The following is a 27,526-nucleotide window of genomic DNA, read 5'->3' as shown; positions in this document are numbered from 1 at the left end:
GGATTTTACAAGATGCTGGGCCTCAACCGCTAATCACTGGTGCATTCAAAGAGACCTGCATTGAGGTTGGACTAGGATGCATTTAACAGCAAATGACCAGATGTTCTGGGCAACGACCTTAAAATAACTTACTGCCAGCATAAGATGTCAAGTGTCCAAGACCCATAATGAAGGGTGGGAGCATTTAGTTTCATCTCAGAAATCTGATAATGGATCAGGGAGGAGAGAAATAACAGCATGTGCATTTAGACAGGCTGGCATCATATTAAAATGTCCCTGCGATTAAAAGAGGGAATATGTTTGCCAAATACATTTACTCTGCACATTTCACTGAAGACATTCAAGGAGTAAAACGACCAGCGTCCATTTTCACTCTTGATGAAAAACATAAGGACTACATCAGGCACCAAAATATTTGACCTCACAGGGGAGCGGAGGTTATTGAGGGGGTTTCAAATATGCCTATATAAATATTGGCAAACAGTAACTTGGACATGTAACAGGAAAAAAAAAGACATGCTGAACACCTACTGCCCTCTGTTATATCGTACACACAACACTAAGGTTTTAAACACAGAACCTTAAATGTTAAATAATGGTCTAAAGTTAACCTCACCCTCACGCTTTGCAGTGAGGCTTAATGGAAGTATGTAGTCTCACAGGTGAGTTAGTAAGATTTCATCTATCGTTGAGCAGTTCCTTTCAATGGAGGGCACATCCCTACACCAGCCTCATTTATTAGCAAACGCTGCCACTCAAGAACATGAAAGCACTGAGTTATAATGAGTTAACTGCTGCGTGTTAAGGAACGTTAATCACATCATGGAGAGGTTGGGGGGGGGGGGGGGGGGCAAGGTCAAGGGCTGGAGACAGGTGATCGGCTGGGCTGGGCTGAGGGAAGGGTTAAGGGTCATAGGGGAGGCAGAGGCAGGGCCAGGGGGCTGGAGCAGAGTCCAGTGCAGATAATCAGCGGGGGGGGCTCAGGCCACGTCCAGTACGCCGGCGGCCACCAGCTGCCGGGACAGCCAGTCCAGCCCCTCGTGGAGGCCCATCCCGCTGCGGGCGTCACAGCCCTGGATATGCCAGCTTCGCCCACAGCACAGCTTGTGAAGGCTCAACAGCTCCGTCATCTCCTCCACTGACACTGCACCAGGGACATCCTGCGCACACAAATGGGGACAAGGAATCCACGGCAAAATCAATGTTATGGTTGTGCTTAGTGCTAGACTGACAACTGCAGAGAAGCCCCTATCACAGCCTCCAATTGGTCCAGTGGTCCTTTTCAAGCACATGAAATACTTGTGCTTAAATTATGGTACCATACAAAGAAAATGTGTATATAAAGTGTTAGTAATAACTAAATAGTTCTTCCCATTCTCTAAAATGATCTCAATTTTGTATCATGTTAAAGCATTTCTGCTGGAAATGCACACAGTCGCTCTGTACCTTAATGAGACCTCTCATTCTCCCTTCAGTTCAGGGTTTCCTCACCTGTTTGTTGGCGAAGATGAGTAGCAGTGCATCTCTAAGCTCTTTCTCTGTCAGCAGTTTTGCCAGCTCGCTATGAGACTCCATCAGCCTGTCTCTGTGACAGCTGTCAATCACAAACACCACCGCTACGGACAAAGTTAGGAGGTTATGGTTAGTGTTAGCCATGAAGTGCAATCACAGCAGCACAAGCATGACATTCTGCTTTAACAGCTCTGCATTGTCAAGACTGCATGGCTACATGCAGAAATCCATGCTTATGCAAGTTTCTTTAAAAAAAAAAGGGGGGTAGCCAATCTTATTATTGTCAAATTACAAAAGTCAAAACCAACATTCATACACACTACATGACATTTATAAAAGAAATATGAATAATCACCCTGAAATATGGCACCATGAACATTAAACACAGCTGACAATAAATGGACCTATAACGGTACTATAAGATTAGAAATACCTTGTGTGTTTAGGTAGTAGTGTTTCCACAGTGGCCGGAGTTTATGCTTCCCGCCCACATCCCAGATGGTGAACTTTAAATTTTTGTACTCCACTGTCTCGACATTAAAACCTGTGACACAGACACATTCTTCAGGTGTCTCTTTGATGAAGCATCCACTCTGAATGCAATCTACAACAGTGGTCTTATTTTCACATCTAATATTTAGGGATCCTCTTACATAATTTTTCACATAATAATTTGACATGTGATCACTTTGATAGGTTTTTGTTCATAAATTAATCACAGAACTACAGTATTTACATTTTATCTAGGGAAAATTACAGTTACATACAAATGATCCCTTTCTACAGCTGGACATCTACTTGAAGGAAATTGGGTTAAGCATCGTGATCATGCGCAGCAGGGAGCATGTCAAGCATGGGAATTGACCTGGCAATCTCTGGGTCCCACTACACCATTACAGTTCAGGAGATTACTCATAAGGGTAACAGCTAGTCATTATACGTATGGTAAAACAATTAGCCGCATAGTTTTATTTTAGCAGCATTTGTCCCTTCCAATAATAGCCCTGGAGGCAGATCTGGATATGAACACTTGCCATATACATGCCAAAGCTGCAGTAGCTTGAAGGGATTCAGGACATACCTATTGTTGGAATGGGCTGCATGAACTCGTCCTGTTTCAGCTTGAAGAGAATGGTGGTTTTCCCCGCGCCATCCAAGCCCAGAGTCACCACCCGGATCTCCATCTTTGGGCCGATGTGGACTCGGTTATCCTTAAAACAGGCACATGGAGAGACCGGCTTACTTTAAAAGGAAAGCATTCTTTCTGGCAGTGGTGACACTGGGCAAAAGATACCAAAGCAGTTTTTAAAATCCATTATATAAGCAATAAACTGGTGGAGCCGCATCAGAAGGTGCAATCAAACGGCGAGTTATTTTCTAACTGCAATGAAGTTTTGATCAACACAAAAAAAATATTTTTATTTCCACTACCAATCAGAGCAAATCTCAGAGACATATTCATGGGGCAACAGCTCAGCACAGCCACATGTGGGCAGGGGTTCTGTGGGCATTTGGCATTTTCATCAGAGAGCTTTTTTAAGTTTCCATTTTCGACTTTGCCCGTCAGCGAGAGGCTCTCAGCGTACCTTGGTGAATGTGACGGGAATGCCGGCGTCCAGCTGGATGTGGTCAGCCAGCTCTGTGAACTGCTGCTGCTGTTTCTGCAGGGTTTCTAACAGCCTGGTGATCTCCTGCTTCGCCAGGACAACCCTGCAATCATCCTACAGGGAGAAAGAGAGAGAGAGAGCAATGATGACCCCAAAGTCATTACTGTCAGCTTTTCAAATCATAAAAAACTACCAGATGTTACTGCTGGATTCTGCAAGATTACATAGAGGAGGTCTTCTATTTTTGCATTTTTAAGTGGAGTGTTATTTTTGAATTGTACAGGAACAACTACTGTTGACAGTGAGTTAATGTTTATGTGTGTGTTACAATGCACATTTACCTCCTACTGGCATGATTTTACATTTCTACACAATGCCATACCAATTCTTGGAGTAGTTATAATAAATTCATTTATGTTAGTCTTTCAATCAGAAATGTAATTTTGCCATTACAAAACTTTGCTATTTCTTCTCATTCTTTTGTTTTTAAATCACAGTAAACAGAAATGCTAAATGAATCACACATGATAACACTATTCCTGCAGTTACAGTTAACAAGGAATCAATACATACAGTCTGAGGTTCCCAACTGAGGTTCCCAACTCAACCCAGGTTTTATCAACTTATAAATTAACAAATAACTTACACCTGTTTAGATGAATTTCTACCCCTCGATGACGAAATTAAGAGTTGAGCTGATGCGGAAGAAAAGGCAGTTGACAATGGGGCCCTGGTGTAGTGGAGCTGCCTGCCCCTGGCACAGCGCGCAGACGCACGGCCGCCATTTTGGCTCCACTTACCTGCTGCAGAGTCTTCTCACAGTGCAGGCAGGCCGTGGAGACCTGGGACAGCAGGATGGTCATGTCCTCCTGCTGCTGCCTGAGCCAGATCAGCCTCTCCCGCACGTGGGCGTCCACCACGCTCAGGGCCATCTCCTCCTGGCGGCACAGCGTCTCGTGGAGGTCGGCAAAGTAGGCCCGCACGCAGGACCGGGCGCTTTCCGCTGTTCCTGGGACCTGGGCGAGGAGGAGGGGGGAGAGAGTTTGTCATCAGGGGGTGGATTTAAGGCTTTGTCTAAAATACTTGAAAACTGACTGGCTTGAGAATCACGTCGCATTTTTTTATGTTCTTTTTATGATTTCCCTGTAGCTTTGATCGTTCATACATTCATAATGATATAACAAAGTGAACTCTTCCACAAAGCAGCTTACGTAAGAAAAAAATTACATAAAGGGAATTTAGAAAGATTAATTAAAATGAATAAGGGATTATGAGTTTCCTTCAGCTCGTTTTGGATCAAACATGGCTGAAAGAGTTACTCTTCCTAATTCCACATGTATCCCTTTACTGAAGTGTACTGACCCACTTGCAAAGCAGGAAAGTCGATTCCTTCCATGGCCTATTACACTGCCAAGTTAAAAAAAAAATCAGGAACACGTTTATGGTAGCATAACAATTTAGGGCAGTATTACTTTTTGTTATACCTTACATACAAGATGTATCAAAAGTCACATTGCCCTAAACCTGTCACTTGCCTTAATCCCTTTAGACGCAGGTCTTTGAGTACATCAACCTGTGAGCCCCCAGAAAGAACTCTAGCTCTTACAAGCATAGTGTGGGACAAGAGCATAAGGCTTAGGAAATTAGGAGTGGGACTATAGCACGAGGCTTAGGGAACTACAGTGAATCAGACAAGCTTACTGTGGCACTATAGCACGAGGCATAAGGAACTACAGTGAGTCAGACAAGCTTACTGCGGGACTATAGCATGAGGCATAAGGAACTACAGTGAGTCAGACAAGCTTACTGCGGGACTATAGCATGAGGCATAAGGAACTACAGTGAGTCAGACAAGCTTACTGCGGGACTATAGCATGAGGCATAAGGAACTACAGTGAGTCAGACAAGCTTATTGTGGGACCATAGCATGAGGCATAAGGAACTACAGTGAGTCAGACAAGCTTACCGTGGGACTATAGCATGAGACTTAGGGAACTACAGTTAGTCAGACAAGGTGACTGTGGGGCAACAGCATGAGGCTTAGGGAACTACAGTGAGTCAGACTAGCTGACTGTGGGACTATAGCATGAGGTTTAGGGAACTACAGTGAGTCAGACTAGCTGACCGTGGGACTATAGCATGAGGCTTAGGGAACTACAGTGAGTCAGACAAGCTGACTGTGGGAATTCAGCATAAGGCTGAGGGAACTACAGTGGTCTATGCCTTTCCTTGCAGCAGAGTATTGGTACTGCTCTTACGTGCTCTGTGTGAGCCATGCCGATGCTGTCCTCCACGATCTGCTCGCCACCTTCGATCTGCTGCACGATGCCCACCAGCTTCCTGGAGTACTCGGACACCTCCTCCGTGAAGGTGCGGATGCAGTGCGCCATGTCCAGGATGGAGGCGCGGATCTGGTTCGCTTCGGCTTCCAGCACTGCATGCTGGGGGAAGAGATTTCATGGAGCAGGTTTAGAATCGCAGGAATGCTTTTCAGATATGATCGCACAGGGTCAAATTCCTTGTCCTGGTGAATACTTCACTAGCTTTTAAAGGAATTTTCGATGAAGAGTTCAGTTACATTGTTAGACAATTGTTATGAACAAAATAGAACACAACAAAAACACTGATGACAATTCTGACCAAGGCTACTCAGGTATCAATCCTAGCAAACACTCTGAACAATAGGTATTCTCTTCATCACACTGCATACTTTAGTGTACTGGTTGGTCTACAAGCCCCATGTGACATGTTTGAACCAATCAGAGACATGCAGATTGCAAAGAGAAACCACGCCCGACCTGGACACGTATTGGGTAAAAAAGGGGAAAAAAAAAAAGAAAACCTTGTGATGGTGTGCATGGTCTGACTGCCACCAGCGTGCCGGTACCTTGTGTCCCTGGTGCTTGCCGTACTCCTTGCACACGCAGCACATGAGCGGGCCCGGCTGGCAGGCGTCCTCCAGGCACACGAACTCGATGGCGTGCACCTGGTGCTGGGGGCACAGGGTCTTCTCGTGGGGCTTGTCGGCGAGGGGCACTCGCCGGTGCTTGGCCAGGGTGCGGGTGGAGTGGGTGAGCTGCGAGCACTCGGCACACAGGTGGGTGGCACACACCGTGCAGTACATGGAGGCCGTGTGGCTCTCGTCCTCGTCGCAGCGGATGATGCACTGAATGCGGAGGAAGGGGGGGGGGACAGTAACGCGTGTGGGCATCGCATTTTCTGTACGGCCCCCGCAGAGGCTGCCCGAGCGATGGATGCTCTCAGCTCTGGTTTCCAACATTTTAGTAACTTGTGAGGGCATATTTCTTTGATATCTAATTCTTACATAACCGCTGTCAAAGGGGGAGCATATAACTGAAAGGAATACTCATTTCTGGCCACTTTAAAGGCCACACACTCACCCTCTTCACACACAGATCTTACTTACAGCAGGGGTGAGAGCAAATGTAACCCACAACACAGCTGGGTGTCCATCCCCTACCTCTCCCACGCCTCCAAGGGCGTCCTCCATCATGCCTGACTGGTTTGAAGCCCCATTCTGCAGCCTCTCCAGCAGCTCCAGCAAGGCAAAGTTCTTCTTCAGGCCCCACACCCCAGAATCCCCTGGGAAATGTGCAGGAGAGGGGAGAGAGCATTCAAACATATTGCAAAAGGCAGAGAACTCTGTCGGGTGCTTGGGTTCAGCTGGCTGTGAATGGAAAATGGATGAAGCCATTGACCTGGCTCATTATGGACTAACCCTGGATCGCATGAGCCAGCATACTGTAAACAGTGCATTAAGTTCTACACTAAATGCTCAGGTTGTCCCCTAAATAGTAGAGTTTACCAGCTGCAAACACTACAGTTAGAATGTAAGACGTGCAGATCATCAAGGCTTAAAATTAATTTGAGTGTTCATGGAAAGGAGTCAAGAAGCTTTTGGGAATAAATTCCAGGAAAAGATATACTACACTTAGTATGTCTTGGTATCAGACATACAAAGAACACCACCAGATTTAATTTCCTTTGCAAGTCTAATTTGTTAATGCCTCATACATCAAACTACACACAACTTCAGTTTTATTTTCTCAAAGAAAAAATGTTACATGCCTTTTAACAAATACTTTGTTAAAATTATGAATGCAACCCAACACCCTTTGCAAGCCAGCTATCTGCTCTTCCTTATTGATGGTATTAAGCGATATATTTGAAAGTGGTAAATAGTTCGAATGAACTGATTTACAAAAGAAGGAGCCTACTGGGAAGCCACTACTTAGTCTGAAACTATATCCATTTGGCAGGTCTTGTTACGTTATTCATAAACCTCTCTGGCTAGCTGACAACATCTAAGCTCTTTGCAAAAACAAAAGGATCAAAACAAGTTCTAAGAACTGTCACATTCTGCAATGTTTTCCACACTGAGGGGGATCATTTTTACTGGGTTTTTAAAAAGGAGTTTGCACCGTATTTTAGTCAATAGTGCCTTCCACACCGCCCCCCCATTGTCACAATCACACTTTTTCCTGCTACGTGTTTCCCCGGCTTGCTTGGCAATTTCTACGCTCATAGCGTACAAATTAATTGAGCACTCATGGACCACCCAAGGGCCCTTTGCCCAGTTGCTTCATTCTCATATGTATACACAATTCAGCAACTGCAGCTATTATGAACAAACTGTTCCAACGACCTTTGGTTTGCAAGCATCGCAGTAGCATCAGTTCCATTAAGGAGAGAGCGTACTAGTCAAACGCTTGTAAAAAACTCGAGTGAAGATCATCCACTGACAGAGAAATGCTTTGAAGAGCCATCTGGCTCAGTGAATCACTGCAACAATTAAATCGGCATCAAGGCCAGACACATCAGTCATGTCTGACTGGCCCCACAGTAAGTGACTGCAGAATGAAAATTTAGGTGCAAATAATACAATACATTGACTTATTTCATTTAAAAATGTATTCATGGCAATTTCAACATTCTTTTATGCCTCACTTCCTAAATTGCTTTTTATTTACTATTTAGTGTAGGTTTTAGAAAATGCAGCCAAACCTATTGTCTCATCAATGACATCCAGGATAAAGAATGATCTTAGTCATGACCTCAAGGCCAGAACAAACAACCAAACCAGATTCTCACAGTATTAGAAATACTTTAACAGACAGCTAACTAGTTTACACAAATTATGACATTTGTAGCATCTTTTGCTACAAATCTTTTGCTACTTTTAACTATTTATATCTACTTATCATTAATAATATCAATTCTTTTCCCTATGGTGATGCAATTTGCATCATGTAGGAGTATTGGCTGTAAATCTTCGCTCAAAGTTCAGTATTTTCACATCATCAACTTTTTGCTAGTATTTTCAATTCAGAGCAGCTTCCCAGTTCAGAATGTCCTTGACACTCCGGGTAACACAATATATAATATACATCTGCCTCAACAGCAATGGCCTGTGAACCCTGCAGTTCAGCTTGGCATTCAACCAAAGAGACTTTCTGCAATCACTTTCCAAACAAAATATCAAGGGGGCAAGAAAGAGAAGTCTTTTAATATGAAAAACGGGAAACTATTACAAGGCTGCATTTGGCAAGACAGGATGCTCTCCTATTGAGGACACTGCATGCCACTTGCATATTATGATGGAAAACAATACATTTGATATTGGCTATGAGGCCATTGGCTATGAGCTCATTTGTTGATTCCACCTACACCATGTATTTGATAGCTCTGTATCAATGCACTGCACTGCGATGATCTATGAATGTTATGCATTTACGCTCTCTCCTTGTAGGTTCAATGATTAGTTAGGCTAAGAATTATCCTTTGAAGGGGCCTGAAGACAACCTGGGACAACCAAGCAGACGCACATACATGCATGTACGCATAGATGGATGGACAGACAGATACATGGCCCGAACACCACGCATTACTCACCCAGTTCAGTGACCTGCCTGTCAAAGGGGCAGCGGACGGCCCTGCCATGCAACGGCAGGCGGGTCAGACAGTCGTGACAGACCGTGTGGCCGCACAGCAGCAGCCGGGGGACCTTGTCCCCCTGCAGGGAGAAGACATCCTCACACACTCCGCACTCCAACACCTACAGACAGACCACAGTGAAAACAAAGTTTAAAATGACGCCCCCCCCCTCCCCCACAACTTTAAGACAGCAGTAGTTATCACAGCACTTTATGACAGCCTGACACATGTTCAGAGGCACTTTAGCACTACTCATCACTCTGAGTTAGAGCAACCACTAAATGGCAAAATTTAAAGTTAACTGTAACTGTGTGCTGGATTACAAATGTGTTATTTTTTCTTAGGTCTTAGGTCATTACTTTTGTCTGGGGATAGGGTGCTAAATCTGGGTCCAGCATTCATAAATGATAAAAAAAATCCAATGCTTCAATTTACTTTTCTCATTTCAATTAATCAAAAAGTGTTTTTACTCCAGCTAGTAACCTCATTTCCCTCACAAATGTGCATGGCCCCAGATGTATTTAATTGTATGCATGCTATATATAGCATTTCCATTTTAAGAAAGGAAATGTGCTGTTGCTTAACGTTCCCCCAATTACATTGCCGTTTAGATTTTGAATTCATTAGAAGAATGAATGAGAGAAACCAAAAACACTTTTATACTTACATAGGTATATATACTAATAATGTGACAATCTGAAAATGGCTTCATCACCTAATGTTACCAACCAACTTCACATGCAAACAGACTACTATATTTAATTTGGTCGTGGAGGACGTTTCGAAAGTAGTCTAATTTACATATAAATTGAACAGACCTGTTTGATCTGCAATAGCTACCACTAAGAACAGCTGCAAAAACCTGAACCATAACTGTCTGCAATTTCCGCCTGTATTCATTATTTGTTAAATTTTTACCGATCCGAAGTTTGTAACTGGCCACCAAGCAGCGATAGCCGAACTAAATTTCACGATTGCATGTTCACTATTTACTCTGTCGTAACAATAAGTCCGCTTTGCTGCCATGAATTATGAACAGCAAACAACAAAAGCACAATTTATTTTGTTTGACATTTTAGCTAGCTCAGTGATCCTTGATGAAATAGATAGACGTTAAATGTAGCTGTATGGCTATCAGACGTACTTGCGAGCTAGCAAGAGAATGACGTAAAGTGCGTGTGCGATGTTGCTATTAACACATCACAATAAAGCCTTGGTTTTGCTAACAATTTAGAATGATGCACAGTCAAAACATCGTAACGTTTTCTCCGCTGTTTTCCTTTCTGACTTCGTAATGTGTCGGTACCTATAGCTGTGTTACGCGACATGGAAATTTCCAGGCTGAACACAAACCGGTCTCTCATCTGCAGGCTACCACACAGCCAGGCAGAGGGCAGGCACGGAGTCATGGGACCTGGCAGCGTAACTAATTAGCCCAATCTGTACAGTTCCGAAATGAAATCACGGAATGTGCATTTTAACTGCTGGAATGCGACGAGTTGTACGTCCACGTAGTGGAAATATTCGTTGTTAAAGACCAAGGGGCCGTTAACACCGCATCAAAACGGTGCGACGCCCCGCCAGTGCAGCGGCAGCATCCGAGCCACGAAGGCATCTCGCTGCACGTCTGAGTGAAATTGCTCTCGCCGGCTCTTCCAAGTATCAGTATTCCTTATCCGCGGCAGTCACTTGTTTATATTTTCCACTCCTTCGATCTTTCCTACCCACCTTCACCGTGCTGCCAGCTGCAGCCCTGCCGTGTCGAACGCAGGCTTCCATCGCTGCAGCGGTCCCCTGCTTGTTTACACCCGCAGCGGCGGCCATCCTCGGGCGCGACCACTGACACCGCTGCTAGGTGAACAAAATGGGATGCCAATGCTGTGATTTCAAATGTTTTTCTTTACATCACCTCTGTAATAATATGTGTATATATAAAATATTTACGTTCAGCGTGATTTCATACATAAATATAATTATATATATAACAAATACGTTAACGTTCTTGTAACTTGAACAAAGATGGTCACCCCTATTTGAAAAGAATGGCACATTCTGTCAGCTGTTTCCGTCAGCTTCGACAGTGAACGCTAGATGCGACTGCGCACAAGATAATTTAGCAGGAAACGCTTTTATACTTTACATTTTGAATGCGAAAAATTACAACAACGTCGTCTTATAAATAGTATCATACTACACGAACCTGGTGACAAAGAAGACCATTTAAAGTTGCTTTAGCTGGATTAAAAGTACTCTTGTTAGTTTCGGCTCAATGGTTGGCATGCGCTTTGACTTGCGCTGCTGCTTTAGCTGTATCTGAAGTATCTAGGCGACCTGCCAATCTGGAGAGCTAACCAAGAAGGCAGCTACCCACCTTACGTCTATGGTTAATTTGTATATCGGATACACATATGCACAGGCTACTCTGTGTAAATAAATTATGCTAATCTGCAGATGAAATGAAAATGTCAGTCAATTTAGTGCAGTGAATTGTTTTTTTTTTTCTTTTACTGAAGTGATATTTTGGCTGGAATGCTGAGGGGAAATGTCTTCCTCAAGAGTACACCATTTACCAGATAAAGTATTATTGTATTGTTATTTCATTTCAGTAGGATAATTGCTTTCATTGTGAGTTTTGTCAAGTAACCATACACGTGGGCACAAAATGGTTCCTTCTTGTGCATGCAGAGCAACAACATAATGTTAAACATGTCTTATAATCCCAAATCTTGTCACAGAAGCATTTATTCATTTACAGCACAACCCATGAAAGCCGGTGGAAGGCCATATCTGAAGACTGAGTATGGACCCAGGTTTTTCCTTTGTGCGATTTGTGCGGAGTTCTGCATTGTAATGATACTCAATACAATGTATTTTTGCATTCTGTCGCAGTTCTTGTACTGTCTGATTAAAGTTTGCGATTCACGAATATCTGTAATAATATTTTCTCCATATGCACAATATATTATTGAATCAGTATGCTTTATGAATGAGTATTAATGAAATTATTGTGATATTAGTAATGAAAGAGTAGGCTACATGGTCGATGTAGTATAGTCGCATGAATTAGTTATTTTCTGCTTGTCACACGCTTGCTAAAATTTGGCTTGGACAGGAGGAATTGTACTCATGTTCTTAGAAAACGTCAATTGTGTTAAATGGTGATGTTTAAATGTTCTTTTCCCTGCTTTATGTAACCAACGCAGTTACGTCTTGTATTACCTGTATACGTTACCGTACTGCATGAAAGTATTTTCTGTTATAGGTATTTTATGTCTCAGTAAGAGAATAATTGTATCCTATTCAAATGCCTGTGCAGGAGTTGAATTTATTATATTCAGGGGCTAGAATATATGAAATATATTGAAATTAACAGATAATTTTGGAAAGTGCGGCGAATCATGTGAATTATTGTAATTCGCACCCCGCATTCTGCCACATGAGAAACGTAAATGTGAAAATGCATGTACTTATTGTCATCTTAGTATCCATGCACACCCGTCCAGCAGCTGGCGGCAGTGCACCTTGAGCCGATGTCTTTCAGCCAGTGACTCGTGACAGAAAAGGCGAACGGTATGTCCCTTACCACGTACCGTACGCAGCTGATAATGCAGGTGAAAGTTCAAATTAATTGATGAAAAAATGGATGTCAATCAGGCGAAGCAAGAGCATCTCCTTGCTTTAAAAGGTATTTTGTTTGGAATTATGGATTTGCACCAATGAGTGAAGGAAACAATATGATTGCTGGTTGGTAACTACGTAGTTAGTTAATGACGGGACTCTAACCTAGCCAGAAAGCAGATCCTGTCGTCTTTGACGTCAGGCTAGCTAGCTAACGTTAGTTAAACAACAACACTGTGATACCTGAGATTTAAGTGAAGATGCCTAATTGCACCCAAGAAATTACAATATTTGGCATGTTATTCTGCTAGATAATATTTTCTGTCGCGTTGAAAAGTCGCTGTAAAGTTCTTTTGACAACTATTTGAAGCTTGAAGTTAGCTGCGCTAGTTGCTTGACAGACCAGTTCCGTGTATTTACAGTTGTAACTTGCTCCGTAACGTTAGTCGTGGATGTCCCAATAAGATGTTGTTAATCTAACATTTAAGGCTATTTAACCGCAGTGCTAGGCATCATGTGTATAGATTTGTTATCTACCAAGGAACACCAAGAATCAACGATTGTATCAGTATAATCTGTTTAACGTTATTCATATGTAGACAGTATAACGTTTATGCAGTATGCGTTTATTATACAATGTAGAGTCAAATGAAAACAAATTCTCATTTACATTGACAAACCTTCCTTCTCAGCAATATAAAAACCATGCACTAAAATAAATGCTAAATGTCTGCATTTCGATGTGACAATAATAAACAACATCACACACAATGCAAGCTGAGAACAGGCGGAGTATGGACAGGCTAGCAGGTGTAATTATAAATTAAGACCTCCTGTAGTAAGTGCCTAAATGGATTAGAGATACAGTTGAGTTATTTCAGTTATTTTTGTAAAGCATTCAGTTTGTCAAATGTTTACTGTAAAGCACTTACAGGAGTTGCGGCCAAAAACAAGCTAGGTCTTACGAATAACCAGGGTTACGTGATCATCTGATTTTTAGACTGTAGTTGCGGGAGGAGAGAACCAGAAAGGTTAGGTGGGAGTAAGAAGGACATAAGGGGGAGTTATATCCGAGAAGAAATTAGTAGATGAACATGAGCCATTATATTAGTAATTTGATATGTAAGGAAGGACACTGAATTAATGAGTATATGGCAAAATGATGGGTTGTTAAAAACGTCATGAATCAAAAAGGGTGGCAGAGCAGTAAAGTAAATCTGCTCAGAATGCCCTACAGTGCCATTCTGTGTATGTCTTCATAATGAAAAATGAGGGGGATGGTCATCTGCTTCCGTTGTATTAGATATTGTATTGCTTGACTATATCATACACATGCAGGTTCACCACAGCTGGTATTTTCTGAATCGGCAAATGCATTTGTGTTGGGCTTCACTCAGCTTGCAACCTTACCACACCATTGCTGTAATGCTTGGCAATCATTTGTGTGTTTTTAAAATATGCTGTAATGACTGGATTGCAACATCTTCACAGGATCCAAATAAACACTGTGTTTTCAAGGTTAGTTTGTATCATAGATTGTCCAAGAAACCATACTATTCTGTCCTTTCTTGTTTTCAGAGAATACTTTTCAATTACACTAGAGTCATCCATCTGCATTGGAAAATGCAGGCTTAAGAAGAACAAGCAAATGTCTGTGTGCTGAGTATTGTAAATATATTTTATGCAGTTAGAGTGGAATCAGTGTGTGAGCAGGAGACATTTACTTTGAATTTACAATGGTGGAGTGAAGGCTAAAGTGGTTCATTGATAAAAACCAAACTGAGGAAAAGTGTTAAGTTGGACTTTTCTGAATCCGCATGTAAAGGCCATTACCTTTACAAAAATGTCATGTTTTAAAGGTGGAATTGGACATAAGTTTACTTTTTGTATGTAATTTATCTGTAATGTAAGTAGGCTGCGGTAAGTGTTTTCACAGAACAGGCAAGGTGACCTTTCAATTCAGAGAGATTGGAACGTGAAATACCGGTTCACTCTGAACCTCTTGCAGCAGTCAGAGAAGCCTTGACCCCCTGCGCTGACCTTGGCGTAAGGGCGCTTTGGCGGAAATAGCCGTAAATCCGTTGTCAATCCGTCCGATCTTTCTTTTTCTTGCAGTGATGCGGCTGACGAAGCCGACACTCTTCACGAACATGCCGGTGACGTGCGAGGACAGAGACCTTCCAGGTAGCCACCATAATTCATGGGGGGGGGGTGTCAAACTACGTTTCACCAGAGCCCCCTGGCCAAGCGCTGGAGGGCTTGCAGTCCAGCAGGTGTACGAGTTCTCTTCAAAATGTCAACACACCGGCTTGCTCTAATTAAGCCGAGTGTTTATTTGAGCCAGTTCAGCGCTGAGGCAGGACGTAAGCCTGCAGGCGCCGTGTGCTGTGGAGTTCTCAGGTCCTGCAGGTCTTTCATGGGTTATTAGCAGCTGACAAAGCAGATCATAATTTGTGCTGCAGTGCTTTAGTGGCTAAAGCACACTGCAGGTTGCCAAGTCAATTCGAGGTGAGCCAGCCCCTGGAATAAGGACACTTGCACTGTAGAGACTAAATGAATGAAGGGCTGTGGAATTATATGAAAATTAAGGCTCATAGATGGTGGACTAAATCTTGCTGCAAAGGTGGGTAAAATGAGTACGTCTGAACCCTTCATTAGTTACAAATGTAAATGGATAAACTTCATTTGCCAATATGTTTTTATAATAAAGTGGTGTTAGTTACAGCCTTCTGAAGCAGAAAGTGATATACTGTCCAGCTCTGGAAGGCCCGTGCCCAAATTTAGCACCTGAGTTCAGACAGGGATTTATAGTGTTTGCTTTCCCTTGTGCTGAAACCCAGACCACTGTAATGCGATCATTGAACTGGTAACTGGATCCTCCAGAGGTCATACATCAACATGACATTTCTAGGTACAGCCGCTATTTATATTATTGGGGAGGAATGATATGAATGCATATTTCACGTGAAATCAATACACAGTTCTGAGAATATGATATCAGAATGATAAAACACGGTCTCATCATGTTATACTGCCGCACACTTAAACATGTTTCCTATGTTTTATTTTTTGTGAACTGCTTATCCCCCAAGCATAGGAAACATGCTAAACATGCTTCAGGCTGAGGCGCTGTTGCTGCTAGTTTGTTTCAGGTCTTTTGAGGTGAACACTGGAAAGAAAAAAAAACTGGAGTCAAAAAATGACACACAAAACTGCCCACCAGGTTCTTTTCATTGGCACAAGTTTCCACATGAGAAGCTGTAGGTTGTGTACAGATGCCAGTGTCAGAAAAAAATAAACCCCTACATTTCTTTGCCCACCTCCAAAAATTGACCAGCGCTCCTGACCTGAGAAACGTGAGCCCATAGGTTATGAACACTGTCCAAAATGATAAAATGATAGAACAGGGCAGTATTTCTGTCAAGCCCCCTCCCTGAAACCCCCCCTTACACAAGGTATCCTGTGTCAGCACACGTGTGATCTTGAGTCGGCTGTACAGGGACATTGGACCCATGACCAGATGGTCATGGGCTCAAATGCCAGGCACAACGTAGATCATCAAGGTTCAACTTGGGCCACATTGTCAACACCTGGTTTTAGTTACTTGCTGCTCATATGAGCAGTTAAGGGTCATATGTGTGCATGTATGAATGACTTGTCTTGGTTTAAATCCCATGCATTTATGTATGTATGTATGTATGCATACATATACATAACAGGTTTTAGGGGGTTTTTAAGCACTAAGGCAACAGAATACTTTATATAGTGCTACACTCTGTCAGTGCAAAGCAGCCTGCCCTATGGTCTTTTTCACGTATGTTCACAGGTGATCTGTTTACTCGGCTCATGAAGGAAGACCCATCCACTGTAAAAGGAGCGGAGACCTTAATGCTCGGGGAGATGCTAACACTGCCTCAGAATTTTGGGTACAGCTGCACGGCCTCTTTTATGGGGTGGGATATTCAGTCACAGCATGAACAGCAGTAGTGGAAAAACCACCGGCCATATGGCCTCCTGCTGGGAGGTCTCACGTGCTTTCACACGGTTTTCACATGGTTTGGCTGGGCCTGGCTAGTCCTGTGATGGGACAAATAGTAGTACATTTACATTCACATTTATTCATTTAGCAGACGCTTTTATCCAAAGCGACTTACATAGGTTACAGTTCTTTACAATGTTATCCATTTATACAGCTGGATATTTACTGAGGCAATTGTGGGTTAAGTACCTTGCCCAAGGGTACAGCAGCAGTGTCCCAGCGGGGATCGAACCAGCAACCTTTTAGTTACAAGTCCTGATCCTTAACCACTGTGCTACACTGCCGCCCCAGTAGTAGTAGTAGTAGTAATAACAGAGTAATAGTTATAATAATAAAAGCAGTCACTCTGAATGTACTAATATTAGTTGAATTGTAGGCATAATATTTGTAGTTTGGCTGTGTGTTCACATATATATCAGCCCTGTTTGACTCGATGTGTCTACTCGTCCGTCTGTACAGTAACATCTTCCTGGGTGAGACCTTTTCCAGTTACATCAGTGTACACAACGACAGCAACCAGGTGGTCAAGGACATACTGGTGAAGGTAAAGTACGGGCTGGAGGAATCAGGCATTGCAAGCTATTGTAGCTCTCAGCACTGATGTGTGTGGGTGCTTAATGTTTTTTTTTGTTCTTGTCTGAAAGGGGAAGTCTGGCTTATCATTGATATGTTGTGTGATGTGTGCACAGCAGTAATAGCGCTTTCAAAGCACATGTGGTTTAGAGTGAACCTCTCCCCAGACCACTGGTGCCGTGGCTGGAGCTAAGGCATCCTTGAGCTGTTGCTGTAAGCCCATGGGAGGAAGTGGACGTGACTGGAAGAGATATTTCAGCGCAGTGATACACCTCTTCCCCCATGCCATACAGTAGCAGCCCAGAGCTGTCTTAGTTCCTGTGACGTCAGCAGATTTGGGCCGGTGAGGTTTGGTTCCGGGTTAACTGCGTTTTCACACATTATGCAACATATCAAGGTATATTTTGACCAGAGTTCCACCTTAAAGCACAGATGAATAAAAATCCATTCCGTTGTTTTATCTTGCAGGCGGACCTACAGACCAGTTCTCAGCGTCTGAACCTCTCCGCATCTAATTCAGCCGTCACGGAGCTCAAACCAGAGTGCTGCATCGACGATGTTATCCATCACGAGGTCAAGGAGATTGGAACTCACATGTGCGTTCCTTTGTACTAAAGATCCATTATACACTTGCTTAGTTTGAACTGTTATACAGGGTGAAACAGGTTCACTTACGTACAGCTTCTATCCCATGTGTACAGCTAAATGGTTTTATTGGCAATAGCCAGAGTGTGCAAAACCATTCCACTCAGGTTTAAAACCTACAGCCTGGTTGTTCAGCGTTCTGAATCTTATTTCATTTTCCTTCCTTCAGTGTTTTAGCTGTATAAAACAGAAGATGTTAAAATGAAACCTCCCCTCTTAGTGGATGGCATCTTGGTTTATGGAAAGGAGTAATAGCTGAGATTTGCATTTGTGTCTGTTTCAGTTTGGTGTGTGCTGTCAGTTACACTACTCAGACAGGGGAGAAGCTATACTTCAGAAAGTTCTTCAAATTTCAGGTAACCTTGGTGTCCCGCCATATCCCTTATCATTCGACAATGCCATTCTTTCCCTTCGTATAACACAGTACAGAGGTGCAGACATAACCTCCTAACAATTTAGCAAGTCCCTGGCAGAGAAGAAAGCAATTTGCACCCGAGCTTCGAGTTGGAGCTAGACGGTGGTCAGAGTGTCTGCTCTCAACCTGAGAAAAGCATTCCTTTTTTAAACTTAGTTTCAGTCACCGAAAAACTCTTTCATTATGACTGCTCTTGAACAGTGTTCCTGTATTTCCTGTATTTAGTAATATTGGACACCCTTTCAGGAACTTGCTCCTTGGTTAGTTGTGAAAAGGGTACATTTACAGTAATTACAGCATGGAGCTTAGTGGTAGCCTAGAGGAGCAATCTGAGAAAACATCTTTCAGCTTGCAGTCTCTTTTTAACCAGGTGCTCAAGCCTCTGGACGTAAAGACCAAGTTCTACAATGCTGAGGTAAGTCAGCCATCTTACCAATGATCTGACTGATTCCAGCATTTCACCCTGGTATTCAAGTCTCTGTCTTTTTGTGGCAAATGAGAACCCATGTGGAAAGCTGGTTAGCATGCCAGATTTTATTAACTTAAGTTTATTTAAATTAATATGAACTTTGCCAATGCATTTTTGGCATCTACTCTTATTTCATATTTACGTTTCTTTTTAGCAAGTTGCAAATATGTAAGCCAGGTTACATTGTAATTTTGTGTCTACATTTTTCACAGTAACTAAATTTGTGACATTGCCATTGCAAAGGTGCTTGTCAGTATGCTTATAGCCTATGAGTCTATGAATGTAAGTCAAAAATTGAGTACAGTGTTCGGGTACATGTAGAGATTACACAAATTTTTCATGGTAATGGTTTATATATGTGTGTGTGAATACACACACACACACACACACACACCCATAAATGCATGGTCTTACCAGCATACAGTTTCTCACAACGTACAGAGAAGTGTGTTTGGGTTGGGTTGAAACTATTTTTTTTCACTTCAGCAAAGACCTGTCTGAGTAAAAGTGAAAATAAAATTTCAGGACAAAATTTAGTAAATGAGGAAAATAAAATACAAACAATTACTTTTTAGAATGTAGGCCTTGTTTATTCTGCATCTGTCTTTATATCTCTCTCATGTAAATGTCTTTACATTTCTCATGTTAATAAGTGACAACCATTTTGATGGAAAAAAACCTGGCTGTATGAGCCAGCAGTTTAATATGGAAGCATCACTTGTACTTTTAATTAGTGATTGTAGTGTTATATTTCACATCAATGGTTGGTTCATTTATTTGCGTACTTTTAGTAGAATTACCACCCAGTCATTTATAATTTGTTTTCTTGCTATATTTTATAACCAAATGCATTTAATTAGCCCGAAGGTGGAGATGCATTGTCATTTTCTGTAGCACGTAACCCTCATTATTTTCTAATGTTTGTTTGTTTTTTTCATTTTCTCCATTAGAGTGACCTCAGTTCCGTGGTAATTGCTTTTCCTTTTCATTGCTTAACTCTCTCTCTCTGCTTTCGAAGACTTCTGTTGCAGCATAACTCTGGAGCTTCTGAGTCTGAATACAGGGGAAACAATGAAAAAGCATCTTAGGAGAAAGGGGATGTCTGCTGATGCTAGTTAAACTGAGTGCTAGCGTGAGCATGGAGGAACGGTCTGTCTCATTTGTGAGACAGCGACACGATGCTTTTTCAGTGTTTCGCCCTTGCTCTCGTTTTTCCCCTCAACGCTTGCTCCCTCTTGCTGATTTGAAAAAAATCTCACGCAGGACACGCGGTCGGGGTGCGGGGAACATGGGTGCTCAAGCGACCAATGGAAAACATTTTTGGGAGGGGTAAATCGGTGGGGCGGCGGGACGTCAATCAACCAACTGGCTGAAGTGTCTTGATTGTGGGGGGGGGTGCCTTACTGTGCAGGTCTGTTTCTGTTTTTAAGAGAGGAACTTCCAATTCCACAGTATGTCGTGGGAGAAGGATGCAGATGCAGGATACAGGATTCTCAATCTGAAACATTTCAAAATTCATTTGCAAACATTGGTAGTTGTTGTTTAGTGATTTTAGATGTACTGTGAGATTTATTTAATTGGACTGAATACCTTGTTTAAAAATCGAATCGAGTCTTTTCAACCGTGAAAGTGTATTGCTGCAAACACAATTAACTGAGCCAAAAGAGGTCTCTTGCATAGACTTGGTTTCTCGCTTAGTTCGGTTTCCTGTCTTAATTGCAGAACAGAGAGGATTCCTTATTTCATACAATGCTGTGAGCTGGCTGTGTAATCTGAAACACTGCAGCCTGCTGCCACAAGCGTGCTGTATAAATTTATTACCTGAAGTTAATGTGATGTTGGGAAAGCTGTGTATCTGAGAGGGTCGTTTATTGAAAGCCTGTTCTCAGGTTGATTGATCAAGCGCTGCATGTGAATGGTTGAAAGGTACTCTGGACTGTGACGATAACCCCAGTTGTTCTGCCAAATTGTACTGTGGTTCCTTTGTTAATTACTAGCCTTTGAATTGCAGGCATGAACTAATCTCAACTCTCCTTCTGTCATGTTTAATAAAGTACTAATCCATGCTTCAAAGGTAAACTGAGCAGTACTTTCTTTGTTAGGTATTGGAAGCTTTGGTGTAAGTACAGGCTTTGGGGAGAAATTTCCAGAAGTGAGAATTTTCAAGAGCCAGGTAGATGTGAGGATTATAGGATGCTAAATCCGTAACTGAGCTCTCTGATAACCACCCAAGGCATTCTTTAAGTACCTTAAAGTAAGTAGCTGTACGTGCTTTAAGCGGGTTGTGTACTTCTCACAAAAAGTGCAGCTCAAGTGTCCCAAAAACAAAATTATTCATATTCAGACTAGATACTAAAATGGTACTGCCCAGTTGACCTTTAAGACAAGGTCGGTTCTGACTCCAGGTGCTTCAGCCTGTCCTTTAACCCCACAGACGGATGAGGTGTTCCTCGAAGCCCAGATCCAGAACATCACCACCTCACCCATGTTCATGGAGAAGGTGTCTCTGGAGCCGTCCATGATGTATAATGTCACAGAGCTCAACACTGTGACCTTGGGGGACGAGGGGTAATGCACCTCCATTAGAGTCACCTTCCTCTCTGAATGAAAAAGCTCACATTGAATATCAAAGACTGTCAGTAAATTGTACTTTAGAGTTGTGTTTACCTTAGGTACAGCATCCATTTTTGCAGTTCAGGTCTGTTAATTATCTATAATTGTTAATTATTTGTAGGTTTTTGTCAGAAGTTGAGTATATTTCATGTTTTTTGTCCTTTTAAAAATTAGTTTGTGTATTTGTAGAGCAGGTCTGCCCATTTTAGCATGTTTTAAACAACAGATTCAAACAGAAAATGCAGATATTCAGACTCTTCAGGTATGTTCGACCACCCAGTGCCAATCACATTATCCCATTCATTACACTTTGTGGTTATTGGTGTCAATATTTAGGGTATCCACATTTGGGAAGATGTCCTACCTGCAGCCTATGGACACGCGGCAGTACCTGTACTGTCTGAAACCCAAGCCGGAGTTTGCAGAGAAAGCCGGGGTGATCAAGGGGGTGACCGTGATCGGTAAACTGGACATCGTATGGAAAACTAACCTGGGGGAGAGAGGACGACTCCAGACCAGTCAGCTCCAAAGAATGGTAATCAAGTGTGCCGCTCTGCATTATGGGTACTGTTCCTGAATAATGGGGACGAAAGGGCAATCTGACTAGAGCATGATGATTGGCTGATAACTAAACATTACGAGTGGGCAAGTTACATCGTATACCTCTTTGTGTCAGCTTCATGTTGATATGTTCAGGGTCCAGACAGGGTCACTAGCTTAACTCATTACTGCTGTCACTCTCTCTCTGCCCCAGGCTCCCGGTTATGGAGATGTGAGGCTCTCTCTTGAGATGATCCCAGACACAGTCAATTTAGAAGAACCGTTTGACATCACCTGTAAAATCACTAACTGCAGGTAAGTGAATGCGGTCCCTTTCATCAGCAAGTTAAGAAGAGAGCAGAGCACAATGTGACACGAGCGACTTGCTAACCTGTCGCTTAGCTCACGAGCTAGCACGGCTGGGGGATTGCTGATTACTGGCCGCCCTCCACGCGTTTGCTAGTCCTCAGCCTTCATCCACTTGAACTCCGGCAGTTTTAGTTGCGTTATGGTCGTAGGTACTGCTGTCAGTCCAGTTGTGACCGGATTTGCCAAAAGACTGTCTGTGTGGGGATTTTGCTCATGGTTCTGGTCCACGTGCCTCAACAGCGAGAGGACCATGGATCTAGTACTGGAGATGTGCAACACCTGCTCCATCCACTGGTGTGGTGTGTCCGGGAGGCAGCTGGGCAAACTCAGCCCCAGCTCTTCACTCTCACTCCCTCTCCGGCTGTTATCCTCCGTCCAGGGGCTGCAGGTAAAAGACAGGCCACCTTTGCTCATTGCTTTCAAACCTCTTACTGGGCTGTGTGCAGAGTGAACATAGGGTGTGGCATCTGTTCTGCAGATTTTGTGCAGCTATATGCTAGTATACAAGGTATATATATATATACCTTATGCCACAACCCTACAGCCCTTTGCGCTGTAATTGTACCTGGAATCCTTCAGTGATGCTAGGACTGTGTTCCACAAGTTTTTCCTAAATTTTGTTAATTTCACAGTTTGTAGTTAACTGGTGTGTAGTGTTTGCAGTGGGTGTCCTTATAACCGTACGATTTGTTTGAGCATCTCCTGGGATGTGAAATAGCTTGTGCCCCCCCCAAGTCTGTATGTAATTGATGCTAACAATCAATAAGACATGAAGACTTGATGTTTCTCTTCTGTGTTGTAACAATTACACCCGTGAATGATTTCCTTTCAGAGTATATCTGGACTGAGGCTCACAGACACGTTTTTGAAAAGGACATATGAATATGATGACATTGCACAAGTCTGCGTGGTGTGTCCGTACATGAACCCGGAAAGCTAGGCCCGCCCCCTGACCTAGCACTTTGCATCTCGAAGGACCAACTGCGGAGACGTGCACCTCCTTTACCCCTCTCCTTTAACTAACTCAAAGGTGATCATGTTTTAATATATGGAATGTTTTAACTGTTCAGACCCATATCCTGATTTTAAATGTACAAATATGCGTTACAATAAAGTCTTATTAATTCAAGCACTGGTTTTCCCAGGGGTGTCTGTAGCTTTTCTGATTTTCAAACAGTGTCCTTTGTGGTGGTTCGGTCTTTTGTCAAATTAGGGAGTTTACATTTTTTCATCTGCTCTCAGAAAACTTGTGGACTTGAATGCTTTGAATGCTGTTTAGCCTATCTGTCACTGGAGAAATGGAAACTACAATGACTCAAGCATTGGTGGTGTGAAGTAATGCCAAATAATAGTAGAAATGTGTTCGTAACATAAATTTGTATACAACTATGATTGTGAAATCCTGCTGTATTCACAGTCTGGAAGGTCTACTTCAAGAGCAGGCCCTGAAGGACACACTGATACACACCTGCACACAGGCATATACATAGGCCTCGCTGACGCACATACACATACACACTCACACTTACTGGAACTCTAGAACTCTAGTGAGTATTCTCTAACAAACATTAGTAAAGCTTTGAAGATGCTTTCCTGTCTCTGGTCAAGAGGGAGAGAACATTTGTGCCCTTAGGGTACACACATTCAAGGCGGAGAAGCCGGGGGAAGTGAGATAAGGCCCTGGGACCTTGGTCTTGACGTCAGCATGAACACCTGCTAACAACATTTGTGTGTCTCCTCTGTTCATTTGAGGAGGACCTGTTTCAATGGATCATATGAACAATCATCTTTGTGTGGCTGTACCCCTATTGATCAGCTTTTGATTGCTTCTTTGGCTGCCTGTGTCTTTCATGCTTTCATGAATTTCCCGCAACTTGGGGCCAAACTCCAGAAAAGCTGTGGCCAGTTGGATCATCTGGGAGGAAGTGCTTGACATTAGCTCCTGAGATGAGCGTAACTTCAGTACCACCTCTGGCCAAAGGAGCTGCTCGGGTGTTGCTTCCGGGAGCTGGCATGTATTTCATAGGTTGCCCTACAAACTAAGTTGGAGGAGTCTGGAATTGTTAGTAGCCACTAAGGGCAGGGAGCCGAGGATTAGGTTAGCCCCTGGCTGTGTACGTGTGTGTCTGGAGAGAAGCTGCTATTCACTGTAGATCCTCTTGTGACACCAGAGGTAGTGTTATATGTTTGAGCTCCTGTGCTGTTTTCAGACCGCTGTGCCCAAGGTGGATAGTTAACAGTGAAAGGATATCAGTGTCTTGGGGTATGTGACTTGGAATGAAAGTGCCATACAGATTATCTGGCTTATTTCCCATGGGGGTGGTTCACACTGGATATGAAACCTTTATGACCGTTGGGCTGTCTGCATTGGAAATAGAGCTTGGGAAATCCACTGTGGTGTGGAGCAGTGGTAGCAGTTTGTACACAGTGTGCACTAGAAGTAAAATGAATAATAATACAAATAAATAAATGTTTTGTGTGTTCCAGATGTGGTAATATATGTTTAGAATCCACCAGAATTGTCCATAATGTAACAGATATAATTGTAAGTTCAGCAAAGGTGGACCACCCTCAAATGTATTGTGCCTTTAAGAAAGCCTGCATAAGTTGGCAGAGTCATTTGATAAAACCACATTTTCAGTGTAACACATACCAGTTCCCCAGCACACTGACCTTCCCCATAAAACTGACCACAAGAATGGCATTACAGACGAGGGAGCAGGAAAACCCAGGGGCCTTGAGGTAAGTTCTAAAGTCTTTGCCTGAATCTTTGCAGAGTTGCTGTGAATAAATACATTCGTCATGGTCTTGTAGGTTAATATAAACAAAAGGAAATGTTTCATGATAGGAAGGAACATACTTAAGGTTGAATAGAATAAAAAAATCTCACTACCTCAAAACTGCATGTCAGCCCAAAATATCAATGCTAAACAGTAGAACAAGGGAGAGGGAAGGAAAGAACGGGAGAAATGTCTGAGTACCAACAGGGGTATTATGAGAAAATGCAGGAAATGCACAAAAGCGGCGTGGAAAGAAATTGAAATGCCAGCAGAACTGGAGTCATTTTGGAATAAGAGCAAAAAACAAGACAACAAGGATAGAGGCGTGGTGTTGCTATGCGACGTGGTGCATAAACAAAAAGAACCCCAAGAGGACCTAAGAACTCAAAACCACGTCCTTGAATGACTCTGTCATGTGTGACCAGGACTCTGAGGCACAAGAGAACCCTCTTCCAACCTGTGTGCATCTGATACTCATAGAAACCAAACTAGCAATTCGCAGGAGGGCAGGCACTGAAGGCAGAGCAGGGAGGGGCCTCAAGGTCTCAGGTGGTTGCCTCGGGTGGTTGAGCCAGCACCACAGCACATAACAGTGATGCAAAAACCCTTCAGCTCGCTGGAACTGGGACAAATACTCTCCACCTTACCCCATCTCCATCTAAATCAGAGAAATTCTGCATATTTTGGAAATGCCTGGATGTGCTAAGGTTCCTTCACACCATGCATCCAAAGAGTGTGTGTGTGTTAGTGAAGTGTCCTCCCCACATTTGGCAAAACATCCCTAACTGGTACGCAACAAATGATTGCACTGAAGTTGGTGGAAACAAAATGATGGATTTGGTCATTGCCAACTTTGTGAAAATTGTTGAAATCATGTTTGGAGTTGGTATAGCCAACTGGGACCTTTTTCTCTAATTTTGTGCAAAAGCCAGGGGAGAGCCTTGTAGGTTTTGCTGAAAGGAAATATGACCTTTTTATTAAATTGTGGGGGGACGTGCATACAGTAGAGATTGCCACTAGAGATCACTAACTATTCTTCCCATCTTTAAAATATAGGTTTACAGCCCCCTATAAGGAATCCCTTGCTGTTGGTGGCAGCCCCAGCACGGACCTCCAATCCATCATGAAGTGAGCCACTGGCATTGAGTCGTACTTCACTACCGATAAAAAGGGCAAGGTTGTGGTGCTGCCCTTTGCAGGGACATGTGATAAATACAGCAAGCATTACTGAGACGATACTGCCTCGTGATGACAGACAGGTGCACTAAGTAGCCTGAAAGCATTCCAGCTGCAACAAATGATACTTTCACAGTAGCCAAGGCCTTGGCTGAACACTTTGCTGCATTGTGGGGAGTCCCACATTGGTTACACTCAGATCAAGGGATTCATTTTAGTGGTAAAGCAATGAAGAATTTTTATAAGGTCATGGCACATTAAACAGAAATTTTGTATTCCATACCAACCCCGCAACTCAGGCATGACAAAAGGGCTACCCATACCCTCAAAAATAAGTTGCCTCTCGTAATATTGCAAATGCACACCACTCCAATACAACCACAACGATACTGGGTTTTCATCTACTGAAGTAATGGCTGGTCAGCTAACAAAGCTCCTTACTGGGAAGTGGAAAGGATCCCAAGGGGACACTGCACTAGTAAACTCCAAATTGAACAAGTACCAACACACAATTGACTCCAGCCATTCAAACCATGCTCTCCCAGACCATATGCAACATCCAGACTAATGATGCACAGGCTTGTGGAACAATTCACACTGATAACTGCATGGAACCAGGAGGTGAACTGTGCCATTTCTCAAGGAGTAGTCTCCTGTGGCTGGGAGGGCCCTTACCTGGTGCTGGCTGGAAACAACACCTCACTTCCTGTAAAACTTAAAACAGGCAGTAAGTGCTATCATGTATCTCAACTCAATATATTTTCTCCATTGTTCACTGCCACCAAGAGAAAGTTATGCCAGGTAGAGCAGCTGTCACACAGATTATTGTAGCCCCAATTAGCAATAGGTTGGCCTACCTGTCTGCCACACACACACTAGTGCCTTTCTTTTCCATGTAGAGAACTGTTAAGCCTTGAAGATGCCTTCCTTTCTTGGGTGGGGGGAATGTTTGTGTCCCTAGGGCCTACAGCACTTAAGACGGAGTGGTCAGGGAGGCCTTGAAGGTCGTCTGGAGAGAGATAAGTCCCTCGGTCCCTGGTTGTGATGCCACTAGGGACGTTCTCCTCCAAGAAAGACCTGTTTCAACAGATTCTTTGAACAGTGTGTATGGCTGTTTCCCAACTGATCCGTTTGTATGAAACTAATTGCTGCTTTGACTGCCCATGTCTCTCATACTTTGAATTTCCAGCATTTTCTAAAATAGTTTCTGTATGA

At 43.0% G+C, this 27,526-nt stretch overlaps 2 protein-coding genes across 3 annotated transcripts; one reads left to right on the top strand and one right to left on the bottom strand.

The window, feature by feature from the left end:
• Positions 1–846: 846 nt before the first annotated feature.
• trim23 (tripartite motif containing 23) lies at positions 847–10,899 on the bottom strand. The gene is made up of 11 exons (XM_036528563.1): positions 10,803–10,899; positions 9,033–9,195; positions 6,601–6,722; positions 6,007–6,285; positions 5,378–5,560; positions 3,920–4,135; positions 3,099–3,233; positions 2,594–2,723; positions 1,946–2,056; positions 1,492–1,616; positions 847–1,160 (listed from the first exon to the last, which is right to left on the bottom strand). The coding sequence occupies exons 1-11, from the start codon at positions 10,896–10,898 to the stop codon at positions 981–983; spliced, it is 1,740 nt and encodes a 579-aa protein (XP_036384456.1). The 5' UTR covers position 10,899; the 3' UTR covers positions 847–980.
• Positions 10,900–12,692: 1,793 nt separating this feature from the next.
• On the top strand, positions 12,693–23,450 carry trappc13 (trafficking protein particle complex 13). 2 transcript variants are annotated; one of them, XM_036528988.1, is made up of 13 exons: positions 12,693–12,759; positions 14,808–14,876; positions 16,519–16,618; positions 17,191–17,275; positions 17,773–17,900; positions 18,233–18,305; positions 18,735–18,779; positions 19,784–19,801; positions 21,268–21,401; positions 21,783–21,981; positions 22,201–22,301; positions 22,596–22,743; positions 23,188–23,450. In XM_036528988.1, the coding sequence occupies exons 1-13, from the start codon at positions 12,714–12,716 to the stop codon at positions 23,293–23,295; spliced, it is 1,254 nt and encodes a 417-aa protein (XP_036384881.1). In that variant the 5' UTR covers positions 12,693–12,713; the 3' UTR covers positions 23,296–23,450. The 2 variants fall into 2 exon arrangements, with proteins under 2 accessions (XP_036384881.1, XP_036384882.1); XM_036528989.1 differs by lacking the exon at positions 19,784–19,801.
• The last annotated feature ends 4,076 nt before the right edge of the window (positions 23,451–27,526 follow it).

The sequence above is a fragment of the Megalops cyprinoides genome, chromosome 5, assembly GCF_013368585.1.
Source record: "Megalops cyprinoides isolate fMegCyp1 chromosome 5, fMegCyp1.pri, whole genome shotgun sequence".
Classification (NCBI taxonomy): domain Eukaryota; kingdom Metazoa; phylum Chordata; class Actinopteri; order Elopiformes; family Megalopidae; genus Megalops; species Megalops cyprinoides.
The sequence above is the reverse complement of the archived record's forward strand: the minus strand, read 5'-3'. Positions and strand labels throughout refer to the sequence as shown.

Excerpts from the sequence above, each read along its gene's own strand:
- trim23 (XM_036528563.1), bottom strand. The coding sequence starts at position 10,898 with ATGGCCGCCGCTGCGGGTGTAAACAAGCAGGGGACCGCTGCAGCGATG. Across the intron at positions 5,561-6,006 it reads GCAAGCACCAGGGACACAAG|CATGCAGTGCTGGAAGCCGA; the intron begins GTACCGGCACGC and ends CTCTTCCCCCAG. Across the intron at positions 1,161-1,491 it reads TCATCTTCGCCAACAAACAG|GATGTCCCTGGTGCAGTGTC; the intron begins GTGAGGAAACCC and ends TTGTGTGCGCAG.
- trappc13 (XM_036528988.1), top strand. The coding sequence starts at position 12,714 with ATGGATGTCAATCAGGCGAAGCAAGAGCATCTCCTTGCTTTAAAAG. Across the intron at positions 17,901-18,232 it reads AAGGAGATTGGAACTCACAT|TTTGGTGTGTGCTGTCAGTT; the intron begins GTGCGTTCCTTT and ends TGTCTGTTTCAG. Across the intron at positions 21,982-22,200 it reads CCAGTCAGCTCCAAAGAATG|GCTCCCGGTTATGGAGATGT; the intron begins GTAATCAAGTGT and ends TCTCTGCCCCAG.